Raw genomic sequence first — 21,942 nt, forward strand, 5'->3', positions numbered from 1 at the left:
GATCCTTTAGAATTAACGAAAGGGATAAAAAAACCAAAGAAATTCCGTTTTATATATGGCAGCAATTCCGAAATTTGCCGAATCCAGAAAGATCAAAATTCAGACCAGAACATGTCTTGACATGCTTTTCTCATCTCGATACAGAAAATATGGGAAGCATGGATTTTCGTACAATTTCCTCGCTTTTTTAACGTGTTTCTTAATGTTTGGCATCAAGCAAATATATCTGATATAATAAATTTAAATTATAAATTGCAAAGACAATAAATTAATGTTACAAATTCAAGTACTTTTAATTATATCGATCTTTAATTAAATTCACAAACCGGAAGAGGGATTCGTATCGTAGCATGTTTACGTTTTTCGTCTCCGACACGTAACAATGGATCGGGCTTTGTTTTGTTGTATTTTAGTGTTTATATCTTAATTTATTGTTAATTAGCTTTAAGAATCATCATGTTTAATCTATATTTAATATTCAACTGCCTTATATTGGTCCGCTGTTCTACTATCTTTGATAATGTCGATATATACCGTTTTAAAGAAGGCGAGCAGCATTATAATCTTCTCAATCAACGAAGTGCCCTCCCTGATTATGGTCGGTGTTGGACTAACACCATTAATTCGATTATTACCGGTTGTAAGAAAGTTACCGATAAGATCCAGACACGTCTATCACTTTTATACCTGAATTGTTTCCTCGAAGGGCAAAAACGCATGTATTACCCGTGTCCACCTGACCATCCCATCGATGTATGCACGCAGAACATGACCGAAGGGGATCGGGCGAGCCTGGCCACTTTTTTCATTCATACTCAAAACATTTGTTATTTTCTGGAAATTAAATATTGGAACCAACACACGGAAAGGACGATCCGAAAATTATCCGATACGTCTGAAGATATCGCTTCCCAGTTAGAGCAATCGTTTAAACTCCAGAACGATATGGTAAAGAAACAGATCGAAACCGTAATCAATCAAAAAGAAATATTGGACCAGACAATCAATTTAAATGGGACCATATTTTCCACTTCTTCCAACATAGCAGAGACACTTCTGGAATTCCAACGTATAACGCTTGAACAGACCATTTCCACTAAAGATATCTTCTCACGGGTGGCCAAACTCAACAATGTATTTATTGAAGTAATATCCGATATTTATTCTGTCGTTTTCTACTTGTTCGTGTTTTTACTCTGTTATTTATCAACCTCCACACCAAGAACTGCCAAAGCTCGGTTATCCTTGTTTGTCGTAATAATTTTTAATTTTGCCTCAGAAAAGCTTATGATTTATTACAAAAATTTACCCAACTCCGAAGGCATCATAAATGAAATCAATTTCGTAAGTTAAAAATATATTTGAAAATAATATAAACTTCTTAATCCGTTTCACTTTCGTATTCAGATCTACTTCGTCTCCTCTTTCTCACTACATATCTATTGGTCTGTCTGTCTCTCTCCCTGCGTCTGTCTGTCTGTCTGTCTCTCTCTCTAGCTATCTATCCATCTATCTAAAATAAAGGAATAGGGATTTTAAATCCGGGTAGGTACCTTACAAGTACGGTACTACTTAAGAAGAGTGGTCCCGGTGCACGCACTCGCGTACTCGCTCATCCGTGCTAGGTAGTCGATCCTACAACGACTACCTAGCAAAGTTAATAAAACACAAAATAAAATAATTTTTTTTCCACGAAGTAAATCATTTTTTAAAACAAAGTAGATAAAACAAAAACACAAAGTAAATAATTTTTTTTAAACAAAGTAAAATAAAACAAAAATACAGAGTAAGGATCGACTAGCTAGCGCGGATGCGCGAGTGCGCGCACCGGGACCACGCTTCTTAAGTAGTACCTACAAGTAGTTTAGTATAGTCCAGGTTCTGGCTAACCACATCGAATGATATGGAACGACGAAAAATTGTCTAAAGCAAACATTTACACGGTATTTCATTCCATAGGTAAATTATGAGTTCGCTTCCCACGATTTTATACAATATATAGAGTATATTCAAGATATTAAACATAAGAATTATACATCCTCGTTTTGACGGGGATTTTTCGAATTCATTTTTTCACTGTACCTCTGGAAATGCTCAGGACAAAAAAATTTGCGCAAAATGAGGGACCATTTTTATTTCCACCCCCGCCCCATCTTCAGTAAAAAAAAAAAATAGAAAAAGTAAATATATTTAGATGAAAAGATATGGTTTAAGGTAGATTTGGCTGTTGTTTCTAGCATACCCATGACCAATATGGTTTAAGGTTACTCATTACTCTCTCTTTTACTTATTTCAGTCATTTGACTGCGGTTATGCTGGAGCACCGCCTTTAGTCTAGCAAATCGACCCCAGGACTTATTCTTTGTAAACCGAGTACTTATTCTATCAGTCTCTTTTGCCGAACCGCTAAGTTACGGGGACATAAACACACCAGCATCAGTTGTCAAGCAATGCTAGGGGAACAAACACAGACACACAAACATACACACACACACACATATATGCATATATATGATGGGCTTCTTTCAGTTTCCACTCACAAGGCTTTGATTGGCCCGAGGCTATAGTAGAAGACACTTGCCCCCAAGATGCCATGCAGTGGGACTGAACCCAGAACCATGTGGTTGCGCCTTGATAAAAATTATAAATTTACAAAAAAGTTTTTTTTTTAATAGCATAAATGAGTTCATGCTATTAAAGGGGAGAAAATATTACAAAACATTAATACTTGTCAGAATGATAAAGAAACGAGGAAGGTGGTCATGGGATATGCTAGAAACAACAGCCAAATCTCCCTTTAATCACACACCTTTTCATCTGAAATATTTTTTTTTCCTTACCGAAAAGGCTCCTATGGTTTTTAAGTCCGAAGTGTCCCCAAAAATCATACATAGTGCCCACAAAATTCGCAATTTTTTTTTTTTTGCTAAAACGATAGACCAGAGCATTTCCAAGAGCACCGTGAAAAAAAACTGAAAAATCCCAGTCAAAACTGAGAAATTCCAACTTGTTAATGCTTCCTAAGTCTGACTCACACACCAAATTCTTTAATGAACTTAAACCACAGCCTCCTGGCTTGCCAGTTCACAGTCAAACCGTCCAACCCATGCCAGCATGGAAAGCAGACGTTAAACAATTATGATGAGGATGGTGATGAAGTGATATTCAGCTGATGATCTTGCAACAAGCAAAGTAATTAGTTCTACAATCTCTACAAGAGATGCAAATAGTAACTCAATTGAAACGTAACGGTTGTTACCACCTCAACGTGGTTGTCACATATGGAACAACGTTACTACTAATTTTTAACCTCCAGCTGGTTAATAACACAACCTTTGTCCAATATATTGCAAGCAGGTGAGTGAAGCTCTCCCATCTAGTGGTTTGACAGGACCAGTAGACCAACTTGTTTTCAGGGATTGCCCTAGCTGTGGTCTTCTTCTTCCAATCACGACTCACACCATTAGCCACAGAGAATAATCTCTAATTCGAGCCTACTCTAAGCTACTAAGAATGCATGCAGCAACTTGAAGATCCACCCACCACACGCGATAGACTGGCAGTTTCACGGTGGCTTTTAATGGGTGGAGAGCTGAACCATCCTGACTTTAAGGGCATTGCAAAAGGCCTGGTTGGAGGTCCAACCTTCCAAGTTCTTTTGCAGGGCTTAGAAACACTGAAGGACTGTTGCAGGCAATGACAAGTGACCGAGACCTTTGTGCTTGAGAAGACCTGGTAAGCCAAGTGAGACCATAACTGTGGCCTATGCCAGTGCTGCATAACCTGCCCATTTAAGAGTACCCTTCAATCATTGGACAATAAACTACGCTTGTGAAGACCTTTTGAGGCTAGTGAAATCGTTGTCGTGTAGCCATTGACAGTACTGCCTGATTGGCACCTGTGCCAGTGGAACGTTAAAAGCACCATTTGAGCATGATTGTTGCCAGGTCTGCTGACTGGCTCCTGTGCCGGTGGCACGTAAAAAGCACCATTCAAGTGTGATCATTGCCAGCGTTGCCTGACTGGCTCCTGTGCTGGTGGCATATAAAAAACACCATTTGAGCTTGATTGTTGCCAGTGCTGCTGGACTGGCTCCTGTGCAGTTGGCACATAAAAAGCACCATTTGAGTGTGGTTGATGCCAGTACTGCCTGACCGGCCCTCGTGCTGGTAGCATGTAAAAGCACCAAGTACGATCTCGGAGTGGTTGGTGTTAGGAAGGGCATCGAGCTGTAGAAACTTTGCCAGATCAGATTGGAGCTTGGTGCAGCCTTCTGGCTCGCCAACCCTCAGTCAAACCATCCAACCCATGCCAGCATGGAAAACAGATGTTAAATGATGATGATGATGAGGTGGGATTATTTTGTGCTCATTGCAAATATTGGCCCTAATGGCATTACTGGGTGGGTTCTAGTAGTTTTTCACATGGTAGAAATAGCAGCCAAATCTTTCAAATTACACCTTTCTTCTGTATGTGTGAGCCATTGAAGGTGACGTCTATGTAGAAAATTGATATGTTAGAAATAGTTGGTAACTTAGCTTTTTATCACAACTTACTTCCTCTGTGTGTGTGTATGTGTATTTATTTATGTGTATATATTTATTTATGTGTGTGTTTACTTATACGTTTATATGGGCCAATGCTGGAGTCACTATATGTTATCTCAATACTAGATAAGCATATAAATCTCTTTCAAACTATATCCTGTTGACTTGCACATGCATATAGATGTATGCACACGCCAACAAAAGAGGTTGTAAATTGTTGCCAGATGTGGAAGAAGGAGTAACCGCTGAATTTCTGTCAAACTATAAGCTAGATCCTCCAAGACTTTATAATGGCCCAAAACTCATTATAAAAAGATATGAGCATCCAGCACATGGCTGCATGAATCATGAATGTTAAAAACCTGACACTTCAGTGGTTATGACGACAAGGGTCCCTGCTCATGAAATTCATGCACAAGTGGTTGAGATCTCCACAGACATGAGTACTCTTAAAGTAGTTTTTAGGAAGTTTCAGCATGACACAGAAAGTGACAAAGCTGGTCCCTTTTGAATTACAGGTACCACTTACATTTGCAAGCTGAGTGGACTAGAGCAACATGAAATAAAGTATTTTGCTCAAGGCCACAAGGCACTGCCAGAAATTGAACTCACAGCCTTATAATTGTGATTTTGAGTACCCCAACCGCTAAGCTACATGCCTTCATAACTTGGACATCAAATAATGATGGTACCACTGCCTCCCCATCATCCATCCTATGTCCTGCATACCACAATCAGGTCGGGAAAATTTTGCTAGGCATAATTGTTTCATGTTTATAACATCTCTGAAGTCAGTTGCTTTGCTGCTTGAGTTTAAACTATCATTCCTGACCATTAATGCATCTCTGGTCACAATCAGGGGATTGCCGCATGACATCTTGATATGTTAACCGGGAAGCACCAAGTACATCTGTTAATTTTCCTGCTGGTGCCACATAAGAAGCACTGGTGCAGGTGCCACATAAGAAGCAACCAGTACACTCTGTGAAGTGGTTAGCATTACAAAGGACGTCGAACCCGAAAGGACAAAAGGCAAAGTTGACCTCGGTGAAATTTGAACTCAGAACATAGCAGCAGACGGAATACCTATTTCTTTACTACCCACAAGGGGCTAAACACAGAAGGGACAAACAAGGACAGACAAACGGATTAACTCGATTATATCGACCCCAGTGTGTAACTGGTACTTATTTAATTAACCCCAAAAGATGAAAGGCAAAGTCGACATCAGTGGAATTTGAACTCAGAACATGGCAGCAGACGAAATACCACTAAAAATGTTACCCAGTGTGTTAACAATTCTGCCAGCTCGCCTGACTGGCTCCCTGTGCTGGTGGCATGTAAAAAGCATCATCCGAACATGGTTGATGCCAGCCTTCCTGCCCCGACTGGCTCCTGTGCTGGAAGCACGTAAAAAGTACCATCCAAACGTGGTCGATGCCAGTGCCACCTGACTGGCTCCCATGCCAGTGGCACGTAAAAAGCACTTACTATGCTCTCAGAGTGGTTGGCATTAGGAATGGCATCCAGTTGTAGAAACACTGCCAGATCAGATTGGAGCCTGGTGCGACCTCCTGGCTTACCAGTCCCCAGTCGAACCATTCAACCCATGCCAGCATGGAAAACGGATATTATATGATGATGATGATCATGATGATGTCCAGCAGCAGTAGAAGCCATGCTAAAACAGACAGTGGACCCTGGTGCAGCTCTTGGCCTTGCCAACTCCTGTCCAAGTGTCCAGCATGGAAAACAGATGTCAAATAATAATCCTTCTACTAAAAGCACAAGGCCTGAAATTTTTTTTATTTGGGAGGTGGGGGGAGTAGTCGATTACATCGACCCCAGTGTTTTACTGGTACTTAATTTATTGACCCTGAAAGGATGAAGGGCAAAGTCGAACATAGAGGCAGACGAAATACTGCTAAGCATTTCACCCGGTGTGCTAACAATTCTGCCAGCTCACCATCTTAATAATAGTAATAATAATAATAATAATAATAATAATAATAATAATAATAATAATTGTTTCTACTCTAGGCACAATGCCTTAAATTTTTGGAGAAGTGGGATAGTCGATTACATTGACCCCAGTGCGTAACTGGTACTTATTTAATCGCCCCCCCCCACCACCACCACATGGTTCCAAGTTCAGTCCCACTGTGTGTCATCTTGGGCAAGTGTCTTCTACTATAGCCTCAGGCCGACCCAAGTCTTGTGAGTGGGTTTGGTAGACGGAAACTGAAAGAAGCCTGTCGCATATATGTATATGTATATATGTATGTGTGTGTAAACCCCCCAACATCGCTTGACAACCGATGCTGGTGTGTTTATGTCCCCGTAATTTAGTGGTTCGGCAAAAGAGACCGATAGAATAAGTACTAGGCTTACAAAGAATTAACCCTGGGATCGATTTGCTTGACTAAAAGGTGATGCTCCAGCATGGCCACAGTCAAATGACTGAAATATGTAAAAGAGAGTAAAAGATAAATATAGGTAAATCAGAACTGGAATTACATCTTTGCAATATCAGGCTCTGACTTATTTCCTCTGAAGAATTCTCATTTTTATTGTTTTTTTAGGTCATTTACACAGCACAAAGATGTTGAGTAATGATTGGCTAAAAATTTGCACAGCATATGACCTTGACTAAATTCTTAGGATTTTGACCCCTAAGCCTGCCAATTATCAGAATAGGCTTAAAATTCAAAACTGAGTACACGTACATGATACATGATCGTATCAAAATGGCTGTCGTGTGCATGGCAACAAGAATCGCATAACAGAATGCATGGACACACTCACATATATATATGTATATATATATATATATATATATATATATATCTGCGTTAATGTAGGCAAGATAAACTAATATTTGTGTGTCTGTGTGTTCGCCAGTGCTTACAGATGTAGCTTCTATTGCAGGCGAAAGCCTGTGTGTTTGTGTGTGCAATAGACGATGCATCTACTAAATTATATATTTCACTTAAGATTTTCCTATTGGCTTCTAAGGTGCATGTTTTTCTTGTTCTGCACTGAGTGATCCCTGTGTCCTAAATTTCCTAGGTTTGTTTGTAAACATTACAATGAACGTTTTTTTTATACATCCTGTTATGGTGTGTCAAGCAAGACACCATCATACACATGGCTCCCCTCACACTTAACGGGTTAATGTTTCAAGATAAGCAAACTGCTTAACTGACCATAATTTTATTTCGTATTATTAGGTTACTGCCCGCTGGGGTGCAGGCATGGCTGTGTGGTTAAGAAGTTTGTTTCTCAACAGCAAGATTTCAGGTTCAGTCCCACTTATGAAACTTATGAAAACAAGCCATTTGTACTCAGAACCAGAGCTGGCTTCAGCAAGGTTGGTAATGAAAGGGTTAAACATAACAATAATGATGAAGATGATGGAGTGGCTGTGGGGTAAGTAGCTTGCTTACCAACCACATGGTTCCGGATTCAGTCCCACTGCTTGGCACTTGGGCAAGTGTCTTCTGCTACAACCTCAGGCCGACCAAAGCAATCATCATCATCATCATCATCATCGTTTAACTCAAGAACACAACACACTACCTGGTCTGGGAATTGAAACCACAATCTCATGATAGTGATGGCAACACCTTAACCACTAGTTCATATATTTATGATGGGATTCTTTCACTTTCCATCCACCAAATCCACTGACATTGAAATCGAAATCAGATTTGATGACAGCACTGCATGACTGGCTTTCCATGCTGGCATGGGTTGGACAGTTTGACTGGGGACTGGTGAGCCAGATGGTTGTGCCAGGCTACGGTCTGATCTGGCAGTGTTTCTATAGTTGGGTGCCCTTCCTAACACCAACCACTCTGAGAGTGTGGTGGGTGCATTTACATGCCACCGGCACGAGGGCCAGTCAAGCGGTACTGGCAACAGCCACACTGAAATGGTGTTTTTACATGTCACCTGCACAGGAGCCAGTCCAGCGGTGCTGGCAACGACATCGCTCAAATGTTGTTTCTCACGTATCATTGGCACAAGTGCCAGTAAGGCAATGCTGGTAACGATCACACTCGAATGGTGCTTTTTATGTGCCACCAGCATGGAAGCCAGTTTGTTGCTCTGGCAACGATCACTCTTGGATGGTGCTCTTAGTGCTCCACTAGCACGGATGCTAGTCCTTCCAATATATATAGTATCTCATAAAAGATTTTATCACACAAGGTGATGCTGGTAACGATCATGCTCGAATGGTGCTTTTTACATGCCACCAGCACAAGGGCCAGTCAGCGACCCTGGCAATGATCATGCTTGGATGGTGCTCTAAGTGTTCCACTAGCACGGATGTCAGTCATGCGGTGCTGTCTTCAAACACCTGGTTTCTTTCTTCCCACAAAGCTTTGATTGGCACAGAGCTATAATGGAAGACACTTTCCCAGGGATCCACACAGTGAGACTGAACCCAGATCCATGTGGTTGGAAAACAAACATTTTACCACACAACCGCAAACATACATATGCATGACACTGCATAAAAGTAATAAACAAAAGGCACTCTCACACAAGCTTTGTCATTCATTACCAATGTCTGATCGTGAGGAAAATATTGCCTGGCTTCGAAAAATGCAAGGGTTGGTGACAGGTAGGTCATCCAGCTGTAGAAAACCTACCTCAACAAATTTTACCTGGCCCATACAAGTGTGAAAAAGTGGACATTAACCTTTTCATTACTGTATTTATTTTGAGATGCTCTGTGTTTCTTTCAATTAATTTTAAATATAACAATGAATTTAGTAAAATAACTTAGTTATCATTAAGCTAGTGTTAGGAACATAAATTGTGACGAAGGTTTGGTGGAAAGTTTTAATTCAAAACTTATGAAAACAAGAATATTTGTACTACAGAACCAGAGCTGGCTTCAGCCAGGTTGGTTACAAAAGGGTTAAAGATAAAAATAATGATGAAGATGATGGAGTGGCTGTGTGGTAAGTAGCTTGGGTTCAGTCCCACTGCATGGCACCTTGGGCCGACCAAAGCCTTGTGAGTGGATTTGGTAGACGGAAACTGAAAGAAGCCCGTCATATATATGTATATATATATATATATGTATGCATGTATGTGTGTGTGTGTTTATGTGTCCTGGGGTTGATTTGCTCGACTAAAGGTGGTGCTCCAGCATAGCCACAGTCAAATGACTGAAACAAGTAAAAGAGAGAGAGTAAAGAGTAAGAGTAAAGATTCTTGTGTTTTATGAAAGAATTAAACCTAACTATTGCAAGTACATGAATAACTTTGTCGATTCTGTTATCTCCAGAATCTTTCAGTCTTGTTCTTCATTTCTTTTTTGCTTCTGTTTCCTTTAGAATGAAATCTATGAGTTGCAATGGACCTATCGCAAAATCTACTGCCTTGTTGGTTTGTGCATTTTCATACATTCGGTTTGGAGTTACACGGATGTGAACCAAGAGAATTATAATATTTTAAATGAAATCAAATCTGAACTCGCAACTTTAAAAAAGTATTCGAAGAGTAAGTATCATATGTATTGTGTCATCAAATGAGGGTGGATAAAAATTGGAAAAAAAAAAAATTATTGCTGCTGTTGTTGTTGTTGTTAAGCAACAAGATGGGTAAGGGTGATTAGGTGATGGTCTAGGGCTTGGGGTGGGGGAGACACCAGACCTTGGAAAAAATAAAACTTTGGTCGTCTTGTTGTAGTCGAGGGCTCTTCTTTGACACCTTACACCACTGGGAGGTGGCCCTCAAAGTCGCTGGAAATGGAGATCTCCAGGTCCAAATTCTTGGATGGCTGTTGCTGCTTGTTTGTTTGTTTGGTAAGCGAAGTGGTCTTTGTCCCAGTGGGAGAAGTCCGAAACGTGGTCCTTTGCTATTCGTAAGACCCACAGAAGAGAAAGCGGGTCAACCCCCGACACCGAGAGCATCAACGGATGGATGAATGCGCATCCAGGCTCAGCGGTTGCATAGGAAGTCGGGGACAAGAAACAGGAAGAAAGGGTGAGAGTAAGTTGGAGTGAAAGAGTACAACATGGGTCGCCACCACCCCCTGCCGGAGCCTCGTGGAGCTTTAGGTGTTTTCACTCAATAAACACACACAACGCCTGGTCTGTGAATCGAAACTGCGATCCTCCGACCGTGAGTCCACTGCCTTAACCATTAGGCCATTGCACTTCCACTGCTGCTGCTGTTGTTGTTGTTGTTGTTGTTAAGCAACAAGACGAGTAAGGGTGATTAGGTGATGGTCTAGGGCTTAGCAGCGGGAGACCCCAAACCTTGGAAAAAAAAACTTTGGTCATTTTGTTGTAGTCGAGGGCTCTTCGTTGACGGTCTGTGAATTGAAACCGCGATCCTCCGACCGTGAGTCCGCTGCCCTAACCATTGGGCCATTGCACTTCCACTGCTGCTGCTGTTGTTGTTGTTGTTGTTAAGCAACAAGACGAGTAAGGGTGATTAGGTGATGGTCTAGGGCTTAGCAGCGGGAGACCCCAGACCTTGGAAAAAAAAACTTTGGTCATTTTGTTGTAGTCGAGGGCTCTTCGTTGACGCCCGACACCACAAGGAGGTGGCCCTCGAAGTTGTTGGAAATGGAGATCTCCAGGTCCAAATTCTTGGACAGCTGCTGCTGTTGTTCAGTGAATAAGTGAGAGAGTGGCACATTCCATCAAAGTGATGCTGGGGTACAAATGTATGAAGCTCAATATACCCATCATTGTTGCTTGTTTGATAAGGGTACACTATGTGCATGCATCACAGCCATATGAGTCCAACATGGTGACCTCATATCAAGATAAAACAGCACATGACTTTGTAAGTGGGGTCCCAGTTAGAATTTTCTTCAGGTTGAGTAGCCCATACAACTCAAAATGTCTGTGAATAAGGGTTGTTTAAGAATGATGAACAAAACACCTATGTTTCCAAGGGTGAATTATCAAAAACTCCAAAGAACCTTCTCAAAACATGGCTATGAGGCTCCCCCACTAATTCTGCTCATGATCAGAGATGTACACATTGTCAGCCACTAAGAGACATGCTCAAGTGGTTATGGTCAAACAACTGACAAGCAAATCTGTGGTCTTGAACAGAATATTTGCTACAGCCCATCATTTACATGATAACACTTGCAATCTATTAAGACCAGAAGCCATGAGAACCACTGCCTGGTATTGCACCAGAGCATGGTCGTTATTATTATTATTATTATTATTGTTGTTGTTAAGGCCATGAGCTGGCAAAATTGTTAGTGGCACTCGAGCCCCGTGCTAGTAGGGTAAGAGCACCATCCGAGTGTGATCGTTGCCAGAGTGCCGGTGGCACGTAAAAGACACAATTGGAGCATGATCGTTACCAGCATTGCCTTACTGGCACCTGTGCCGGTGGCATACGTAAAAAAGATTCGAGCGAGGTCATTGCCAGTACCGCCTCACTGGCACTGTGCCGGTGGCGCGTAAAAAGCACCCACTACACTCTCGGAGTGGTTGGTGTTAGGAAGGTCATCCAGGTGTAGAAACTCTGCCAGATCAAGATTGAAGCTTGGTGCAGCCATCTGGTTCACCAGCCCTCAGTCAAATCGTCCAACCCATGCTAGCATGGAAAGCGGACGTTAAACGACGATGATGACGACGACGCAAAATGCTTACTGGCATTTCATCTGTCTGCACATTCTAAGTTCAAATTCTGCCAGAGTCGACTTTGGTTCACATGGCTTTTAGTCTTAACAGATTGGCAGTGATATCATGTAAATGTTTTGTTGTAAATGATGGACTATAGCAAATATTCTGTTCAATACCTCAGATTTACTTGTCAGTTGCTTGACCGTAACCAGTTGAGCATGTCTCTTAGTGGCTGATGAAATGAGTATCTCTGATCACGAGCAGAATTAGTTGGGGATCGTCATAGCACTGGCAACAACCAGACTCGAATGGCGCTTTTTATCTGATATAGGCACTCACTGGTTGGTTGTTACTTATCGTTTGACCCTGAGAGGATCATAATAATAATATTGATTTTAATGATAAATTAGTTCTAACTCTGTGTACCCTTTATCAAATTTGTTTTTCAGGATCTGGTTATGAGAGTGATGGTGAAGAAAGTTCCCACAGTACTACATCAGTAAACAGTGATACCACATATGTTCCCAGTTCACTGTCACAAAGTACATCTAGTCGCTCGAGTTTGGCATCACTCCTTGATGAACTGAATGAATTAAAAGAGGATGAACTTCATTATAGCAATCTCCAGCGTAGTCAATCTTTCCATGCCTGTCCTGTTAGACCTTGTAAGTTCATGATCTTGTCTGTATCTAGAAAATTTGCCGTGTAGGAAAATCCACCATAAGACAAATTTACTGTATAATACCAGCACTTTTTGAAATATAAAAAGAGAATCATCATCATCATCATCATCATCATCATCATCATCATCATTTAACGTCCACTTTCCATGCTAGCATGGGTTGGACGATTTGACTGAGGACTGGTGAACCAGCCGGCTGCTCCACGCTCCAGTCTGATCTGGCAGAGTTTCTACAGCTGGATGCCCTTCCTAACGCCAACCACTCTGAGAGTGTAGTGGGTGCTTTTACGTGCCACTGGCGGTACTGGCAATGGCCACACTCAAAGGGTGTTTTTTAAGTGCCATTTGCACAGGAGTCAGTCCAGTGGCACTGGCAACGACCTCGCTCGAATGTTTTGTTCACGTGCCATGATAAAAGATTTTATTAAAGCATTAAGTAGGCAATCTTTACTCAATGTCAAATATTTAAAAAAATGTGTTGGAGTAATTTAAAACAAATTTTATTATGGTTGACTTTTCCTATGGCAAAAACCATCATCATCATCATCTAGCATCCATTTCCCATGCTTGCATGGGTTCCAAGCTGGAGAGCTGTACCAAAATCCAGTCTGATTTTGGCTTGGTCCCTACAGCTGGATGTCCGTCCTAACACCATCACTCCAAGAATGTAGTCGGTGCCTTTTATGTGTCACCAGCACAGGTGCCTTTTATGTGTTATCATCATGGGTGCCTCTTACGTGTCACTGCAAAATGTACATGTGACACCACAAATGCTTACGGCAAAAGCGTTTACGGCAAAATTTCCTATAGCTGATCTTATCAATTTATTGCTGACACATGTCTCACACACACACATTTATCCTTCATCATATTATTGTCATCATTTCATGTCCACTTTCCATGCTGGCAAGAGTTTGACAGTTTGACTGAAACTGGTAAACCGAAGAGCTGCACCAGAATCCAGACTGATTTTGGCCTGGTTTCTACGGCTGGATGCTGTTCTGTAAAACAATTATCCACAGAAGTGGAGAAGATAGTCATAATGTCATTCCTGCGACAGTGCTTCCTAGTCAGCTATTATACAAGGCTGGCTAAAACAGATTGTAGAGTACAGTGGTTTATTCACATCTCAATTTTATTCTCTTTTAAGCCTTTTAGAATTAATAGACTGGACATTGAACTCATTGTGCATAGTCTACAAGCAGTCTCACCTCCCCAATCTGGTCATTTGGTAAGAGTGCTTTACTAACCTATGAAATGTTACCCATCAGCTTTTGATCAAGAAGGCTTCTTACCACCACCTCTTACACATGTATTGTCAAAATTGCATCCCAAAGAGCAGGCATCTTTTTCAAAGCCAACTTATCTTTCAGCTTTAAACAGTTGCTGGTTGCAACAAATTTCAAAGCTTTGGAATAAGGTGCAGCTTTTTCGTAGCTGGCGTTTTGAGTTGGCCGACTGGACATCGGACCTGTCTTGGTAGTGATGCTTTTTGGCATTGAAAGCAAACGTGCACACCCATGCAAGCGCACCCACATGCACACACACACACACACCACACACACACAAATATACAAGTACAGAGAGAGAGTGTGTGTGTGTGTGAGAGACAGAGAGAGAGAGAAACTGTGTATTTGTGTGTGTGTGTGTGAGAGAGAGAAAGAGCGAGTGTATTTGTGTGAGAGAGAGAGAAAGAGTGTGCATCTGTGTGTGTGAGAGAGAAAGAGGGTGAGAGAGAGTTAGAGGGAGATAAACATACATTACAATTAATTGACTACAACTGACATAAACACTTTTCCACACCTCACACATAGGAAGAACACAAGAGTGTAATGGGTATTTTTACATACCATCGGCACGTGTGCCATTTGTGTGACACCAGTATCTGCCACGACTGTGATTTTGCTCAGCTTAATGAGTCTTCTCAAGCATGACATAATGCCAAAGGTCTTGGGCATTGCCTCCGTGAGGCCCAACACTTGAAAGGAGCTCAGCCACTTTGCCTCCAATACTTGAAAGGAACTCAGCCGCCTCACCTCCGTGAGGCCCATTCGAAAGGAACTTGGCCACCTTGCCTCTGTGAGGCCCAGCACTCGAAAGGAACTTGGCCACCTTGCCTCTGTGAGGTCCAGCACTTGAAAGGAACTCGGCTACTTCGTGTCTGTGAGGCCCAGCACTTGAAAAGAACTAGTCACTTTACCTCCATGAGGCCCAGGAGCTCAACCACTTTGCCTCCATAAGGCCCAATGCTTGAAAGGAACTCAGCCACCTTGTCAACAAATCCAACCCTTTGAATTACAGTTTCAAGACGTTTTTTGCCAGCTCAGTGGACTGGAGCAACGTGAAAATAAAGTGTCAAAGCACCACTGGGAATCGAACTCATGACTTTACGATTGTGAACGAAATACCCTAACCACTAAGCCATGCTCCTTCACACATGTAATGAAATAGATGACAAAGGAGAATGTGAATATAAACCAGCTTCTTTCCTTTCCAGTATGTATTGTTTAAAGTCACATGAGAAGTTGTTTTATATTTGTAGACTTTATAGACATAGGCATGGCTGTGTGGTAAAGGAATTTGCTTCGCAGCCTCTTGGTTTGGGGTTCAGTCTCAGTGCATGGCACTTTGAGCCAGTGATACATGTATGTATATATACATACATGTGTATATGGTCTTGAAATTGCATGACTGTTGTGAATGAATGTCATTCATTTGTGGTATTCTTCAAAAAGATGTCTGGCTTTGGGGAAAGTATTACCTTGCTTGTAAACAGGTGAGGGTTGGTGACAAGAAGGGCATATGATGGCAAAAAATCTACCTCATTAAACTCCATCCAGCCCATGCAAGTATGGAAATGTGGACATTAAAATGATGATGATGATTTCTTTTAGATTTAATTTTGTTATAATTTTTGTAAATTCGGTTCTTTTAATTTTCTTTTCAGGCCCACCTTTACAGAGACATTTCTCAGATATTTCACCACGTCAGGTATGTCTCATGTTTGTTCTTTAGTTAGAGTGGAGGCAATCATGAAATTAGCATATCTCTCTCTTTCTCGCGGAACCCTGGTTTAGAAACGCTGCCCTAGACTATGCAGCTTAACCAGGGCTATTTAGTACTACATAAATCTGGTGGACTCTGGTGAACTCTTCTATTGTAAACAACAAATGTTGATTCTGCAACATCTTGCTGAACAACCTGTTCAGATGATTCATTACACTTGGTCAAATGTTTTATGCCCTACATTAGTTCCCTCCCTTAACATTGCCTGTACAAGATCAGGGTATGTCAGACATCTGATGTGTGACACACCATAGTCCTGTACACCACACATTAGATTGCAGAAAAGTATGAAATAAAGTGTTTTGCTCACAAACATAATGCAGTCTGGGAATCAAAACCACAATCTTGTGATCATAAGGGCAACACCGTAACCGATAAGCCACTTGCCTTCACTACATAAATCTACTGTTGTACTACATATTTATTTCTTTGAAGGATGCTCTTTTATCAGTTCTAGTGATTGATATTTGGGTTGTTGAGTGTTTAAAGGGGTTGGGTTTACCTCTCATTTATTTACTTGCTATTAAATGATTTAAAAGTTCTGCCATAAGTCATTCACATTCTGCACTGGGGTTGGAATTTTACATTTCATTCCATGTACTGTAAATTCTTTTAAGTAAATTAAATTCTAATCTGCTATATTTGTCTCTACTTACAAAGTGATCCTTATGCTCAGTCAGAGGAAAATTGCCTTGTCTTAAAATTGCCTTGTCTTAAAATTGTCTTGTCTTATTTTGGCTATATACTTTTATACCTTAAATTCGTTTCTTTTCAGAAATGCAATTACAATTTGCGACCACGGAACAGTCTAAATGCAGTTAATCACAGAGAAATGAAAGAAATTCCAGAATTTTCTAGAAACGAGAAACAAATATAATTTTTAAATTATTTATATTTATAGTAAATTAGCATAATTGTTAATATGCTGGATGATGTGCCTTGTTGTTATGAATTCCAGCTCTTTATATTCTAAGCTCAAATCTTGCTGAGATCAATTTTGCCTTTCATACTTCCAGAGTTAATAAAGTACCAGTCAATTACTAAGCTCAATCTAATCGACTAACACACATTTTGATGCCTTGTGCCTATATATTTATTTTGATATTTATAACACATTCTCCACCATCAGTTCACCTAGAGAATGAATGTTCTCAGACCTACTATAAAATTTGAAAGTAATTATCTACATATGAAACAAATGATGGGACATGCTACTGTTCTCCATCATCAAGCATGAATGAAATTATGATGGAGTTATTTTCTCTTCCTTTATTGGCCATGACATGCATGATTAATTCACATTTTATGTATTTTCTATGTTTAACCCTTTCGTTACTATATTTCTGACCAAAATACACCCCTTATGTGTTTCAATTAATTTCTAACGTATTCATAAATTTAGTCTGGTTTCATTAAACAACTATAACTTTTTTATTTATCAATATATTAACGTGAATTTTGGAAGATAATTTAATGAAATGTTCTCAACCAATTCTATACTATAATTTTTGTCACAAAGTGACTCTAATTGCAGGTAGATACAGGTAAATTCAACAAAATATAAAATTATTAAAATTTTGTTCAAACATCGCTATAGAAAATGGGTTATTAGCTAATATTCAATTGGGTATACAACAAAATTTTACGATAGAATTTGTTATTCTGGGTAACTTTCTGATACCCATAATAATATTTATGGCAAAATAGTCTTAATTTCATTTAAGGTTGTGGGAAACCACAATCTATCGTTTCTTTCGCTTTGTTTACGTTTAGCGTAACGGTTCGTTTCCGCCGTAATGATTTCAAATAGGCTCATTCGAAAAAGTAAAAAGAAATAGTCTAAGGCTTTACTCTTCTGGGAAAGTCTGTGGCTTGGTCCAGTTTCTTCAGAAAAATCACCGAAAGAAACAGTTTTTAAATTTTCACTCCATTCAGGTGACAATTCATTTTCTTTATCGCTGTCGGAGCTCTCGGATTCACTGTTTTCACTTTCGGAAAATGAAACATCAGATTCATTATCAAATACCACATGCATTTTTTTTTTTAGTCATAGAGTTAGATTTATGAAGGTCTTCAGTAGAAAATCCTTCAAATTCTGACTCGCTGCTTGATATAATGAAATTCGTATCCATTTTTTGTTAGAATTACAAATTTTGAAAACACAATAGGAACAAATTTCGGAAAAAAATCTCCCAAAATTCACGGAATTAAAATTACACTTCGATTTTTGTACAAAACTGTAGTTGAACTGTTTACGAAGTATAATTCGTGTTTTCACGAATGTACTAAAGAGATTTGCTCTGATATTCTCATTTAAATATGAATAGGTAAATTCGGGCGGTTTTGGGTGGCTTGGTCACATTAACCAGAATTTTTTTCGGGCGGTTTGGTAACGAAAGGGTTAAGGCAGCGAACTAGCAGAGTTGTTAGCATGCTGGGCAAAATGCTTAGTGGCATTTAGCCTGTCTTTTCGTTTTGAGTTCAAATCCTGCCAAGATCAACTTTGCCTTTCATCCTTTCAGGGTCAATAAAATTACAGCAACATTCGTCCTAAACCAGGACTGCCATGTTATGTTGGCGAGTAATCTTTACTACAAAGTACTGTTGCTGAATATTTCACATTGTGAGATTTAAAAATAGGTTAATAAAATTACAGCAACATACTGTTGCTGAATATCTCTTGTTGTGAGATTTAAATATAGTAATTTTCTAATTTATAAATCAGTGACTAGTTGTTACTTTGAAAACTATATCGAATGGGAATTTGGCAGCACCACCTGTACCTGAACAATTATTCTGTGCTGATGAAGGGAAATAACCCAGAAATCGTGAAACACAGATATTGTTTTGAGCTGACTGGGGATGCTAGATTCCCTTGTTCGAAAATATAAGGATATAAATCGTGTCGTATAGCCAGATGTCTCCTGGGGCTAAATTACAGCAACATTAGTCCTAAACCAGGACAGTAATGTTATGTTGCTAAACAATCTTTACTCCAAAGTATTGTTGCTGAATATCTCACGTTGTGAGAAGTACCAGTTGGACACTGAGGTCTTCCTTCAAATTGCTGGTCTTGTGCAGAAATTTGAAACATTTATGTTCTGAGTTCAAATTCCACTGAGGTCGACTTTGCCTTTCATCCTTTCAGGGTCCATAAAATAAGTACCAGTTGGACACTGGGGCCAATGTAAGTGACTTGCTTCCTGCCTCAAAATTGCTGGCTTTGTGCCAAAGCCTGAAACCAATATTTTCTATGTTTATTTCAATGGATCAACTAAATCTAATATTCATATTATTTATAAAATATTTTTAAATCTCACTTCTGTTATTATGATCAGTTGTAATTATTGTATTGGATATTATATAATTTTGTAAACTGATCACGCCTCATGATCATAAATATCTCTTTTATATTATTTAACCCTTTCGTTACCAACCCGGCTGAAACCGGCTCTTGCTCTGAGTACAAATGTCTTGTTTTCATGTTTTGAATTAAAATCTCCCACCAAACCTTAGTCACAATTTATGCTCCTAACACTAGCTTAATGATAACTAAGTTATTTTACTAAATTCTTTGTTATATTTAAAGTAATTGAAAGAAACACAGAGCATCTCAAGATAAATACAGTAACGAAAGGGTTAAGGTTTGTTGTCATGTAATTTTGTTTTGATACAAGTTTTTAAAGTTATTAAACATTTTTATCAAGCATTTTTATTTACTTATTTATTTATATTTTGTATTGAGACTGAGTTCAAACATTGAATTGTATGAATAACTCTCCTCCCTCCCTGTCTGTCTCATTCACTCTCCTCCCTCCCTCTGTCTCATTCACTCTCCTCCCTCCCTCCCTCTGTCTCATTCACTCTCCTCCCTCCCTCTGTCTCATTCACACTTCACCCTCCCTCTGTCTCATTCACTCTCCTCCCTCCCTCTGTCTCATTCACTCTCCTCCCTCCCTCTGTCTCATTCACTCTCCTCCCTTCCATGAACTCAACACGTTTTACTTCATTCTCTCCTTATTTATTTTCTCATTCCTTTCTGATGAAGAGCATATGCTCGAAATATAAAAGACTTTTCCATTTTTTTTCCTGTGTGTCAAAATAATACACTTGCTTGTTGTTCCTACACCTGTCTTCATCTTTTGTTTTTCTGTAAATTTGAACTATATATAAAGGTTTGAATAACCAGGATATTTAACATTGGCAAGCTCAGTCCACTCACCTGTAAAGAGGTTCTTGTAGAGGCTGCACTCAGTGATTAATATAGAAAACTTTATAGGCAATGATGATGACTATCATTGTTTGAGGTCCATGTTGCAAGCTATCATTGATTGCACGGCTTTACAAAATCCGATGGGTTCATGGGATGCATCATGTTTTTCTGTCTTCTTTGACATGGTTTCTGTGCCTGAATGCTCTTCTTCATGCCAACCACTTTACTGTATGTACTGAGTGCTTTTTCCATGCCACATGAAGCCAACATGCTTTGCCGGATGGGTAATGTCAGTGTGCATGTATGACAGTGTAAATGATTTAAAATGAAAACTGGTTATAAGAGGCATCAGATAATGTGTGCAAGAGAGAACCCTGTGCTGGTTTGGTCATGTGATGCATACGGATGAGGACAGCTGCATAAAGAAGTGCCAAGCTCTAATTGTGGAGGGTACTTGTGGACGAGGTAGAGCCAGGAAGACATGGGACGGAAGGATCTCAGGACACAAGAACCTACTGGAAATGAAAAGGGAGTGGGAGATGTGGGGATTTGCTGCACTTGGTAAGACATGTCAAGCTAAGTAAAATCAGTCTTCCACACATGTAGACTTATCCTTTACCACATTGTGTGTGTGTGTGTGCGTGCGCGTGTGAAGGCGAATTTCCTAGTGGTTAAGGTTTTGTACACGAAATCGTGGTTTCCGTTCCCGGAAATGCGGTGCGTTGCACTAGAAAAGCTAGAGTGTGTGCCACCCGGGGCGGCCATTCCGTTTGCTTTCTGCAGACCCAAAAGTGGTGTCCCCTTAAAAGTGCCACCCGGGGCGGCCATTCCGTTTGCTTTCTGCAGACCCAAAAGTGGTGTCCCCTTAAAAGTGCCATCCGGGCCGGACCGCCCCTACCGTTCCCCAGCTACGCTGGCAGTGTTTTGTGTTCTTGAGTAAAACTTCGTTTCACGTAACTCTGCTACCACTTCGTCATCTGACGATGGCAATGTCGATTTGATGGAGGTATCACTATCCTTGTTCGTTGTTCAGTTAGAAATTGTGGAGCCCTCGCCTGTCATCTGCGACGGGAGAGTTCACGACAGTCATCATCATCATTGTTGGACCGTGGTCGAGACAATGGAATTTACTATGTTACGCCAGACCTCACGGTCCATCATAGCATTACGGAGGTCCTGTTGCTGGATGCCTGTATCCCTGGTGATTACATCAGGGTAGGAGAGTGTGTGCCCTCTGGTATCGCGACCAGATGGCTTCCAGAGGAGAAGAGTAGAAATTACCTCGTTTTCAGCTCTACAGCAAACTGGACTCTTCTACTTTTCACAAGAGATGATACAGGTGGTAATTTCCCATATATTTGTACTTTGGTTGGATGACGCTTCAAATACAAGGCATCGAAACATTTTGTCGCCTTCCTACAAACTGATCGCAGACGAGGTGCCAGTGATTAAAGTCACTTGAGATGCAAACAAAACTCCCAAATCTATCAGCGATGGTTATTTCTTCATCCTGTATTCTTTCACTTGCTTCAGTCATATGACTGCGGCCACGCTGGGGCACCGCCTTTATATCGAGCAAATCGGCCCCGGGACTTATTCTTTGTAAACCTAATACTTATTCTATCGGTATCTTTCGCCGAACCACTACTATACTGGGAGGTAAACACACCAGCGAAGTTGTCAAAAGAAGTTGTGGGGGATAAACACACACACACACACACACACACACACACACACACACACACACACCACACACACACACACACACACGCACACACACTCTATCTATCTATCTAATATAAACATATATATATATAT

At 40.4% G+C, this 21,942-nt stretch overlaps 1 protein-coding gene and 1 long non-coding RNA gene across 2 annotated transcripts in view; one reads left to right on the forward strand and one right to left on the reverse strand.

Moving 5' to 3' along the window:
* Positions 1–348: 348 nt before the first annotated feature.
* On the forward strand, positions 349–16,792 carry LOC115210763. Its single transcript, XM_029779480.2, has 5 exons — positions 349–1,344; positions 9,899–10,064; positions 12,613–12,828; positions 15,793–15,836; positions 16,687–16,792. The coding sequence occupies exons 1-5, from the start codon at positions 457–459 to the stop codon at positions 16,786–16,788; spliced, it is 1,416 nt and encodes a 471-aa protein (XP_029635340.2). The 5' UTR covers positions 349–456; the 3' UTR covers positions 16,789–16,792.
* LOC118763093 overlaps positions 8,763–21,942 on the reverse strand; it is a 16,201-nt gene continuing 3,021 nt past the window's right edge. The window contains exons 2-3 of the long non-coding RNA XR_004998847.1: positions 21,767–21,768; positions 8,763–8,900 (exon numbers count right to left, since the gene is read on the reverse strand). This is a non-coding gene — a long non-coding RNA (uncharacterized LOC118763093). The remainder of the gene's footprint in view (positions 8,901–21,766; positions 21,769–21,942) is intronic.

This window comes from Octopus sinensis, linkage group LG4 (genome assembly GCF_006345805.1).
Source record: "Octopus sinensis linkage group LG4, ASM634580v1, whole genome shotgun sequence".
Classification (NCBI taxonomy): domain Eukaryota; kingdom Metazoa; phylum Mollusca; class Cephalopoda; order Octopoda; family Octopodidae; genus Octopus; species Octopus sinensis.

Excerpts from the sequence above, each read along its gene's own strand:
- LOC115210763 (XM_029779480.2), top strand. The coding sequence starts at position 457 with ATGTTTAATCTATATTTAATATTCAACTGCCTTATATTGGTCCGCTGT. Across the intron at positions 10,065-12,612 it reads TTTAAAAAAGTATTCGAAGA|GATCTGGTTATGAGAGTGAT; the intron begins GTAAGTATCATA and ends TTTGTTTTTCAG. Across the intron at positions 12,829-15,792 it reads TGCCTGTCCTGTTAGACCTT|GCCCACCTTTACAGAGACAT; the intron begins GTAAGTTCATGA and ends TTTTCTTTTCAG.